Source organism: Spermophilus citellus (genome assembly GCF_964194105.1).
Source record: "Spermophilus citellus genome assembly, chromosome: 11".
Taxonomy (NCBI): Eukaryota; Metazoa; Chordata; class Mammalia; order Rodentia; family Sciuridae; genus Spermophilus; species Spermophilus citellus.
In genome coordinates this window covers 117,517,596-117,529,053 of record NC_138192.1, presented here as the reverse complement: position 1 = coordinate 117,529,053, position 11,458 = coordinate 117,517,596, and the positions used below count along the sequence as shown (strand labels likewise).

The 11,458-nt window shown below is 45.1% G+C and overlaps 1 protein-coding gene across 2 annotated transcripts; it reads right to left on the bottom strand.

Moving 5' to 3' along the window:
• Nucleotides 1-381: 381 nt before the first annotated feature.
• Nucleotides 382-9,958, bottom strand: LOC308631305 (C-X-C chemokine receptor type 2-like). 2 transcript variants are annotated; one of them, XM_081262375.1, is made up of 3 exons: nucleotides 9,836-9,958; nucleotides 7,286-7,337; nucleotides 382-2,594 (listed from the first exon to the last, which is right to left on the bottom strand). In XM_081262375.1, exon 3 carries the CDS (start codon nucleotides 2,569-2,571, stop codon nucleotides 1,492-1,494), a length of 1,080 nt encoding a protein of 359 aa, XP_081118501.1. In that variant the 5' UTR covers nucleotides 2,572-2,594; nucleotides 7,286-7,337; nucleotides 9,836-9,958; the 3' UTR covers nucleotides 382-1,491. The 2 variants fall into 2 exon arrangements, with proteins under 2 accessions (XP_081118501.1, XP_081118502.1); XM_081262376.1 differs by lacking the exons at nucleotides 7,286-7,337; nucleotides 9,836-9,958 and adding an exon at nucleotides 6,966-7,141.
• Between the last annotated feature and the right edge of the window lie 1,500 nt (nucleotides 9,959-11,458).

The following is an 11,458-nucleotide window of genomic DNA, read 5'->3' as shown; positions in this document are numbered from 1 at the left end:
CATTCTGCACCTCCAAAGACCCATTCCCAACGCTCCTGACTCCTGTGTCACCCGAGGACCCGAGGAGCCCTGAGGAGCCCTGAGGATCTTAGAACATATTTCTTCCTATGAGCCATGTTCAGCAGCAGGGTGCCTGAGCCGGCTGGGCATGTGGGGTGGAAGACCAGGCTCCATCTCTTCCCAGCCATGGACCCAGTAGCCAGCAAAGGGATTTATTTCTGGAAACGCCCTCCCTTGGGATGTTGGCTCATCCCTACATGTAGCAGTTTACATGCTTTGGTTGGAAGCAATGAAATAAATGCCAACAAAAAGTAGCTTATAAAAAAGATATTTAATAATCTCACTTTACAAGAAATTACAGGTAGATAATTCCATCATTGGTTCAGTGGTTAAAGTGCCGTTTGGGCTTAGCATTTTTAATTTTTTTAATTGAGGTAAAATTTACCATTTTAACATTTTTTTTCAGGTGTTGGGATAAAACCTAGGGCTTCATGCATGCTAGGCAAGCACTGTACCCATGAGCTACACTCCCAACCCCCATTTTAACCATTTTTAATGCATAGCTTAGCAGAATGAATTACTTTCACATTATGGTTCAGCTATCACTACTGTCCATCTTTGGACTTTTTCACCATCCTAAACTGAAACTCTGACCTATTAAACAATAAATCCCCTCTGTTCCCTCCCCTGGTAACCACTATTCTACTTTCTGTCTCTGTGAATTTGACTATTCTGGGTATTTCATATAAGTAGAATCAAAATATTTGTCCCTTTTTGTATCTTGCTTATTTCCCTTAGCATAGTGTTTTCAAGGCTTATCCACGCTGGAACATGTATGAGTCCGCCATTTATTTTAATTACCAAGTGATCTTCCATGGTATGTATGTTTCACATTTTGTTGATCCATTCATTTGTTGATGAGCCTCGGGGTTATTTCCACTTTTTGACTCTTGTGAATAATGCTGCTGTGAACATCAACGCACAAATATCTGTTCAAGCCCCTGCTTTTGATTCTTTTGGGTACATACCTAGAAAGGGAATTTCTGGATCATGTGGTAATTCTATGTTTAATGTTTCATGGAAAATTGCCAGGCTGCTTTCCAGAGTGGCGTGCCATCTTATATTCTCACCCGCAGTGCGTGAAACTTCCAGTTCCTCTATATCCTCGCTGACACTTGCTAATTTGTCTTGTGCTTTTTTCCTTGATAATGGACATCCTAAATGGGTGCTGTGTAGTATCTCACTGCAGTTTTGACTTGTGCTTCTTAGAAGACAGTGTGTTGGGTCCAGCTGTAGGATGGACCAGCTCTAACAGTTGGCATGTAATTATGGAGAGGAGTAAAATACCAGGACAGGATTTCTAAGCCATGCTCTTCCTGTCACCACAACGGAGGGGCTGCACGGATGTGGGTACCACCACGTGCAGCTTAGATATCTGTCACCCTGAAGGGAAAGGTGGGACCCCCAGGGTTGCAACTTAGGCAGGCAGTCTTAGAGGGTGGTGGAAGTGTTCCCCGAAGAAGAGCCAACAAAGGAAGGTTTGCCTTCCTTGGCCAAGTACTTCTTGCTGACCAGGCCATGGGTAGCCATGATCCTAAGGAGTCCGTGGCGAAACTTTTGGCCAATGAAGGCATAGATGAGGGGGTTGAGGCAGCTGTGGAGGAAACCCAAAATCTCCGTGGCATCCAGAGCCTGGTCAATGTCATTGCGGCGCTCACAGGTCTCCTCAATTAAGTGGGTCCTCATGAGGGTGTCTGCGACCAAGACCAGGTTGTAAGGCAGCCAGCAGAGCAGGAAGACCAGCACAACAGCAAAGATGACCCTCATGGCCCGGTGCTTCTGCCCCATGTGGGCCTTAAACAGGGTGCGCAGGGTGAAGCCATAGCAGAACAGCATGACCAGCAGTGGTATGACAAAGCCAAAGGTCTGGGGCAGGATCCGCAATACCATCCGCCATGTTGTTGTACTGTTTCCCATGTCTTCGTAGCACACGGGGCTGAAATTGGGTGGGTAGACAGCCTTACGGAAAATTAAAATAGGCAGGGACAGAATCATAGACAGTATCCACATGCTTAAGCATACAAACTTGACCAAGTGCCGTTTCTGGATCAGTGTGCGTGTGGCGTGGACGATGGCCAGGTAGCGGTCCAAGCTGATGCAGGCCAGTAGCAGGATACCACTGTAGAAGTTGACTTCCTTCAGGAATGAGACCACCTTGCACAGGCCTGTGCCAAAAATCCAGCCCTTCACTTTGGAGGCTGCCCAGATAGGCAAGGTCAGGGCAAAGAGCAGATCGGCCATGGCCAGGTTCAGCAGGTAGACATCGGTGACAGAGCAGGTGCTCCGACTGTATAAGACGACCAGCATCACCAGGGAGTTTCCCAGCAAGCTCAACAGGAACACCAGAATGTAGATGATGACCACAACATAATTGTTGATTTCCAGGGATTCTGGCCGACACGGGGCAGAATCTGGCAGGATAGAGGGCAGGCCAGTGCCATAACTGTAATTACTATATAATTCTTCTAAGATATCGTCCAAGTTGTAATTCTCCCAACTGAATTCTTCCATTTTGAGATAAATCTAAATCCTGCCTAGAAAGGAGATAAAAGGGTTATTGCACTTAAGTCTCCCCATCCCCACAAGATTTTGCCCACCCACACAAGAAATTAAGAGAGGCAGGATTCTTTTGCATTGGCTTGCAAGTTACATGGAAATAACTTTCTCTTCAAATTGGTAAATAATAGGAGAAGTAAGGCTATGAGACAAGTAAATAGTACACTTTATGAAAAGTTTACAGTTTCCTCTAATATTCCACAACGTTGCCATCACCCAAACTTTGTTGAAACTTTCCTTTGTATATAGAGTCCTTTTTTGGGTCCCTCAGTGGTGAACAAGTTTGGTTATTGAGGCTGGATATTTAACATTTGGAAAGGTGAGATGCCCTTCAGTTCTCTCTCTCTCTCTCTCTCTTTCTCTTTTTTTGGTACCACAGGTTGAATCCAGGGGGTGCTAAACCACTGAGCCACATCCTCAGTCCCCGCTTTTTAAATTTTTTTTTTTTATTTTGAGATAGGATCTCACTAGGTTGCTTACAGCCTTGCTAAGTTGCTGAGGCTGGCTTTGAACCTGTGATCCTCCTGTCTCTCCTCCCAAGCCACTAGGATTTCAGGCGGGTGCCACTGTGCCCAGCCCCTTCAGTTCTTTTTTTTTTTTTTTTTTTTTTTAAATTTTTTTTTTAAGAGAGAGTGATAGAGGGGAGAGAGAGAGAGAGAATTTTTAATATTTATTTTTTAGTTCTCGGCGGACACAACATCTTTGTGGGTATGTGGTGCTGAGGATCGAACCCGGGCCGCACGCATGCCAGGCGAGCGCGCTACCGCTTGAGCCACATCCCCAGCCCCCCTTCAGTTCTTAATGTTCGGGAGTAAGCAGGCCAAGATCAAGGCTTTACTATAAAACTGACAGGTGAATCCCTTTATTTAGCTTTCTTTAACTAATTTTATTTATTAATTCATTTTGAAAACTTAGAAATTCATTAAAATGCATGGATTCAAAGAAGCAAGATGGAAAGACCATTTGAATCACAGCAGCATGGAAATTCAGAAGGCTTGTGCTAGAACAAACTTTAAATCAGTTAATAAGTCTTCGCATTAAGCTGGGCACAGTGATGTACACCTGTAATCCCAGCTACTCTAGAAGTTGAGGCAGGAGGATTGATTGCAAATTTGAGGCCAGGCTGACAACTTAGTGAACTCCTACATTAAAATAAAATTTGAAAAGGGGCTGGGGATGTAACTCAGGGGTAGAGAACTTGCTTAGCTAAACAAAAGGATTCATCTGTCAGTTTTATAGTAAAGCCCTGGGTCTAATCCGTGGTACTGGGGAAAAAAAGAGGTCCAGCATTTCTCTTTTGGGAGGAAGGAAGTCAGACCGGGGGGAATGTATAGCTTAAAAATATATTAAAAACGATAGGCTGGTGGTTGCCTAGTTCTGTGAGTGGATGGAGACATAACATTACTTGGAGAGCACCAGGCAGCCATATTCTGTCCTGTAGGGGTGTGCCAGTATTATGCTCCCAGAATAAAAGGCAGGAATGTCAGGAAATAGAGAAGACAGGTGGAGACACACTATTCCATCTGTCCTTTGGTGTGCACCTTCCTCCATCTCCGGCTCCTCTGTTCCCTATAGAGTTAGTCTTCCTCTGTGGGCTCTGCCTGTGCTATGGGGACAGCAGAGGTCTATATTCTGGGGAAATCTTATCCCAGTTTTCCAAGAAGAGGCAATCCAAAGCAAACCAGCTACCAACTTAGCTTCCTCTGAAATCACAACATAGATCACCGTCTTTCCACTTCTTTATAGTGAATTGCGACCTATGGCCATAGTCAAGCTTGTAACTTACCCCCAAATGGAACCCAGTGTTAGAGAAGGATCAGGGAGTAAAAAGTGCCAGGAAGCACTTCATACTTATTAGACTGGGCATAATTTTAAAAAGATGGACAGTAAGGATGTGGAGAAATCAGAACCCTTGTACATTGCTGCTGGGAATTTAGAATGGTGTAGCTGCTTTGGAAAGCAGTTTAGCATTTGCTCAGAGAGCTAAACCATGTCGTCCAGCAATTCCCATCCTAGGTATAGACCCAAAGGAACTGAAAATTTATGTTCGCTAAAAACTTGTACACAATGTATATAGCAGCATTTATCATGATTTCCCAAAGGTGGAAACAACCTAAATGTTCATCAATGGATGAATGAATAAATAAACTGAAATATATCCATACAGTGGAATATTATCCAGCCATAAGAAAGAATGAAGCACTGATACATCACACATGGATGAAGCTTCAAGACATTATTCTCGGTGAAAAGAGCCAGAGAGAGAAGGCTTCATACTCTATGATTCCTTGTTTGTGAAATGGCCAAAATGGACAATTTGATAAAGACAGAAAATAGACTAGTAATTGCCAGGAGCTTAAGGGAGGGAGGATACCAATGAGTTCAGAGTTTCTTTCTAAGATGATGAAAGTATTTTGAAACCAGTAGCAATAGTGTTATAATATACTAAAACCCCCTGAATTATACACTCTACATGGGTGACTTGTGCTGTGTGAATTACATCTCAAATTAAAAAGATTAACCAAAGAGTACCCTGTCTTACAAAGCAAATACCAATATTAAAATGATGACAATAATCAAAGTCCTAGGAAGCTTTTCTCTTTGCAGAAGGTAGTCTCTGTCAAATCATATGTAGCAAAGAAGAAAGCTGAGCTAGAGTAAAAGAAGCTGGAAAAATATTGCCTTTTCCCCCAATGAGTGATGGAATTCCTAACCCTCATTCCCTTGTAAGAGAGAGGGGACAGACAAATTGCCTTCAGCGCTCTAAGATCTGCACAGAGAGAGAGAGAGAAGATTCAATCAGTCTGTGAACCTAAAAAAATGTCATGAGGAGGGTGGGGCCCTCTCTGGCAGGGAGGATGGGAGGCCGTGGGAGAGGAAGGTTGTACTGCTGGCTGGGCCAGCAAGATCCGCAAGACCTGAAAGGAAATTGCTGGCTCTGAAGTACCAAGGTCAAGAGCAAGTTTCATCAGAGCTAAGCCCAAGGAAGTCATGAGGTTAAAAATGGGTCACCTCTAAGAGCAGATAAATCAAAGATGCTTTTTAAAAATATTTTTAGTTATAGTTGAACACAATATCTTTATTTTGTTTATTTATCTGTTTGTGGTGCTGAGGGTGGAACCCAGCGCCTCACAGGTGAGAGCAAGTGCTCCACCACTGAGCCCCCAGCCCCTCAAAGATGCTTTTTAAGGAAACAAATGATCAAAAAGAGAACCCTCTTTGAGAGTGAATGAAGAGCATGGCGGGTGCAGAGCGCTTTGAGGGCAAGCCTCCCCATTCATGGGCACCAGCAGTGAGAAGCGGGGCTGGGGCTGCTGCAGAGATCAGCTGACAAGAAAAGGCAGCAGTAGCAGCATGTGTTGCTGGGGTAAGTCCTCCTTCTCAACAAGCTAGCGCTCAGCTGGACGGCAGGTATATGGGTGAGGTCACCATCCCGGGCATCCAGGGCTGGCCTGAGGATCCAGGGGGAGACCATGCAAGTCAGGATGGATGGTCCAGAAATCAGAAGAGAAAACCATGACAGGCCAGTGGCATTCCAGTCCTGTTTGTTGCTGGTGTTTCTTTTTTCATTTACCATTCTTTAGAGGTTGGGCTGGTGGCTAAAGGGTCAGCCTCAGGGAAGGGAGATGGTGCAGCTGAGGTCTGCTTTGTACCTCACAGGTATGCAGTTGCCCTTGATCATTACAAATGGTTATGATGTTTACCGGTGAGAAGACTGAGGCCGAGAGGCTCAGCAAGGGCCAGTAAGGATCTAGTTAGGATTCCAACTAGATTAAATGGCTAAACTTGCATTATTTTCAGTCTATAACACCGCTTCTTTTAAAAAAATATCACATCTCATATTTTAAACATATTTCTAAGCTAAGTAGTTTTTTTTGTTTGTTTGTTTGTTTGTTGGCAGGATTGGCCCTGCACATGCCAAGCATGTGTTCTACTACTGAGCTACACCCCAAAGCCTTTATTTATAAGTTAATTTCTTGAGATGTGGCTAAGTTCTTGGGCATAGTTCACTCACACTGCCTGAATTTTGTGCATTGCCATCTTTTGCTGTTCCTTAAGCCCCCAATTAAAGAAATACCCCTTTTCAGAATGACAAACCAAACACCCTTCAACTTGCTGGCTTCTACTGAGTGCCCAGTCATGTTCTCTGTGACCCAGTGGGAGCTCCCCTGCTGGAACCGAAACAGCAGCCCCTTGGTGACTCCCACCAGGTAGTTCAGAAGCTCCAAGGGTGGGATGACCTCCAATGAGCTACACACAAACGCAACAGCACAGGGGAATGGACAAGATCCCGAACGCTTAAGGGAAAATTTTTTAAACAATGACAAAAGATGCAGACATTTTCCTACCATCCCAGCATTCCTTCTCTATAAACATCGTCCACAAATGCTGGCTTCAGTGTCCAGCCCAGGCTCAGACCCCGTCCTAGAAGAGCAGGGAAGGCTGCTGGTTCTGGAAGGCTCTAGGGCCAGGGAAGGAGGTGGGTTGGAAGTGGCCCTGAGTGGTTGCTGGAGAGGGTTGTAAGAAGCAGGCAGAAGTTCTCCCTTTGGGGACAGGGAAGCCTAAAGCAAGAGAAAAAGGAGGCTGAGGGAGAAGGGGGAGGGGGAGATGCCCCAGAGTGTGGGGTCAGAGAGGAGAGACCTGGGAGGGTAGGTATTCCAAGACTTACCGGGCTGCTGGACTTTCCACCTGTGGGACACCTCCAGGAGGACAGCTGTGACCTAAGAGAAGGAGGTGGTGGTGAGGACGCACCAGAGGAAGTGAGTGGTGGATGGGATTGCTCAAGTCAGGGGCGGAGCTCCCGAAGGTGCGGGATGCTTTAATGTCTTTGAATAATAAATTTCCGAATTAGCTCTTGGATATGTTGTCGATTGATGGCCTCATGGAATTCATCCTGGGGGGGGGGGAGGGCTGTAGGCTCTGTGCCTGTCTTGCTATTTCACAGAAGAGATGAGTGAGTCCCAGACAGGGGGAGGGTTTGCCTAGGACCACTCTGCTCTCTCTCTCTCCTTTGCCATGATATTGGCCGCTCCTGGCTCTTTCTCATCTCCAGAGAAATCAGCAGAGATAGAACCTGAGCTTTTGGTGAGTCTGGTAGCTTTTCTCCCTGGACCTAAGCCTTCTTGTTTTCTGTCTCCTCCAGAATCAAAACCTCCCGGACTTCTCCATGCCATGACCTTGAAAGAATCCTCAACCCCAAGGGAGGGGCCGTTCCTACCTCTCTTATCTTTGGCCCCCCTCCCAACCATCTGCTCTGACCACAAGCCCAACTTTGGGGGTTTCTGTTCTTTATTGTCTTATGCACTAGACAATGAGTTTGAGGATTCCAACTCTGTATCGGTACCCATCCTGCCCTTTGAGCCAACACCCTCTAATTTGGAAAGACAGCCTTTTGGTAAAAGTGAAAGTCTCACCCAAGTTCAAACACATTTTTGAAAAATATTGAGTGCCACTGAGGATGCATTTTGTTCCACTTGCTACTAAATACAACATTCATTTCCTGCTCCCTCCCATCTCCCTCACCCCAGTGAACAAGATCTCAAGTCCCCCACCCCCTCTTACCCTGTCCTCTTGCTTCTTGCGTCTCAGGGCCTGGAGAGTACTCATAGCCCCTAACCGACTCATTTAGGTGACCCATCCCAAGGAAAGGACCCTTGGGTCCAATGTTCACCAAACAGTCCTCAGTATTTGTCACCTCTCCCTTTCCCATGCTGGTGAAAACGCAATGCCACTTGGCCATTTGATGCTAAAACCAGACAGAGGCTTGTTTCACATGAAGAGAGGCAGACGAGAGTTGCTTAGCCAGGTGAGCAACTCTGGGCAAGTTAACTTCCTTGTCTGAGTCTCAATTTCCTCATATGTGAAGTGGGCCAATAGTAGAATCCAACCAATTGGGCCGTGAAGAAGATGGCATGAGGGATGACCCACAAAGCATTTGGGACACACACAGAGCACACTGTTAGATTTTCTTGTTAAGATGATTATTATTGAACTAGTTTATTAATGGATGACATGATGCCTCTTCTACTCCATCCCCAGTCCAGGGAGAGCAGGAAACCTGCTTTGAAGACTGACACCCATCTACATCTGAATTTGCATCTATCTACAACTATGGTCAATTAGCATAATCTTGAGTGCCTACTGGGTTCTAGCTTCATGGGCAAAGTGCTTTTCAGAATCGTATCTTTTAATCTTCATTACAACCCCATGAAGTCAGCACTTTCAGCACTTTCTGAATGTGGAAACTAAGACTCTTAAGATCTTAAGAATTTACTTAGAATGAGGTGGCTGAACAGGGTTTTAAGCAGTTTTTAAAACTTTTTTTTTTTTTAATCTGCTCTCAAGTCCTATGTTCTGTCTAAAGTAACAGGATCCGGATCCTGGCCTCAGCTGGATTAGGTACTTCTCTGGCCCAGACAACCAAATACTATGGTGCCAAAAGGGGTCCAGACCAGGCGTGGTGGCATATGCCTGTAATACCAGTGGCTTCGGAAGCTGAGACAGGAGGATCGCAAGTTCCAAGCCAGCCTTAGCAAAAGCGAGGTGCTTAGCAACTCAGTGAGACCCTGTCTCTAAATCAGATACAAAACAGGGTTGGGGATGTGGCTCAGTTGTTGAATGCCCCTGAGTTCAATTCCTGGTACCAAAAAAAAAAGGGGGGGGTGCCAGACTGGACATTTCCCAGGTGGCCCACTTCTTGATGTCTCTTAGGTTGGTTTTATTGTCACGGATCCCATCACATGAGTATGCATGAGGGAATGGATTTTTTAAAAAAGCTTCTGTCCTGCTTCTGCTGTTAATGGTCAGGGTTAGCTTGGACAGGTCACTTCTTTCTGGGCCTTGGGTGATCCTTTGAAAGATGAGAAGGTTGTTCTAGTTACACCGTATCCAGGATGGTGGTTATAGTCACATGTAGATATTTAATGTTAATTAATTAAAATAAAATAGAAAAATTCAGTTCTTTGATTATACTAGATGCACTTCAAGTGCTCAGTAGCCACATGAGACTTGTAGCTATCATATTGGACAGTGCAGATGGAAACACGTTCATTTTGCGCAAAGTTCTGGCACCGTCTAGGCAAAGACTCAATGATTTGAACTCTAAAGTCCTGCAATTCTTCACCCCAGTTCTTAACAACTCAGGGAAGGGCTGAAGTTTCCAGGTCCCTTCTGTCAGAAATATGTCCCTAGCAGCCCTGAGACCAGACAGCTCACTTACTGTTCCACGCAGCTGTTGTAATTGAAGTGGCCACTGACACCCTTGCTGTGACTCAAGGCTTGGTAGCAGGCAGGGCTGTTGGACAGGAAGAAAGTGGAGCAGCCTTCATGGGTGACTTCTGACCTGGCTGCCCAGAAGGACTCGCAGAGGCTCACTAGGAGGGATGTCCCACAGAGGAGTGGCGAGGTGTCCCAGGACTCTGACACCAGGCAAAGGTCCCACCTGGTGATTCTGAGATGAGCTCTGGGAATTTCCACTCCTTCCTGTCTAATGGCTCCTGGAGAGTCTGCCAGCCTGAAGGTGGAGGTCTGCCTCTCTGACTGCTGAGTCCGCACCTCCTTTTCAACAGGGAAGATGCAGGCGCTCTTCCCGCAGCTGCCAGCCTGAGCTTGCATGAACAGCTTCTTCCTTTCTTAGAGGGTCAGCACAAAGTGTTCCTTCTGCTGTTTCTTGACAACCCTTCCCCTATCTGGGAGACCCATTGCCTCGCTCATTCTCTGAGGATCCTGGCTTCTGTCCCCTTTGTCCCTCAAGGACTCCTTCCCTTCTGCTCTAAGCTTGCTTATGTCTTTCTCAGTTTCTCACTTTTCTCCATCCTGGGAGCCCTTGAGCTTCTATTCCACTGTATTCTCCTTTTCATGGGCAAATTTAGTGCAAAAAATAGCAGTTGCTGCCTTGGCTTCCTCACCTCCTGTTTCCTCCTCAACGAATCCTGCAGCAGGCTTCCTTCCTATCACTCCACTGAAACAGCTTTTTCTAAGGTTGCCAGCCGCAGCTGGGCTGCTGAACCCAGTAAACCTTTTCTTAAATTGACCTGCTTTAGTATTATAAAAATAAAGCAATGCATATTATAAAAAATACAAGCAATAGAAAAAGCATAGAAAGTCAAACTTGAAAGTCTCCCTTCCGATCCTTTCCCTTTCTCTGTTCACCCATATCTTTCACCAAGGAAATGACTCTCTATAGCTTCTTGAAGAACTTTCCAGATTTTCCTTCATACAAACACAAACATATATTTTCCTTCCTTCTTTCTTTAATAAATGAAGATATTTTTTATTAATTCGATTGCTCTACACTTAACAATGCCTCGTGGATCTGTTCTACATCAGTATATATAGATCCATCTTTTTTTTTTTTTAGAGAGAGTGAGAGAGAGGGGGACAGAGAGAGAGAATTTTAACATTTTATTTATTCTTAGTTCTCGGCGGACACAACATCTTCGTTTGTACGTGGTGCTGAGGATCGAACCGGGGCCGCACGCACGCTAGGCGAGCGCGCTACCGCTTGAGCCACATCGCCAGCCCCGATCCATCTTTTTTTTAATACTTATTTTTTTGTAGTTGTAGTTGGACACAAAAACGTTATTTATTTATTTATTTATTTATTTTTATGTGGTGTTGAGGATCGAACCTAGGGCCTTGCGCGTGAGAGGCGAGTGCTCTACTGCTGATCCGTAACCTCAGCCCCTATAGATCCATCTTATTCTTTTCAATGACTACACAATAGCCAGAGTAGGCATCATTTATTTGATAATTGCCTTATAGATGAGTATTTAGGTTCTTACCATGAACATCCTTTGGGAACTTGTATGAGTATTTCTGCAGCTCAGGTATAATTTTGGTG

Coding starts and splice junctions, on each gene's coding strand:
- LOC308631305 (XM_081262375.1), bottom strand. CDS start 2,571: ATGGAAGAATTCAGTTGGGAGAATTACAACTTGGACGATATCTTAGAA.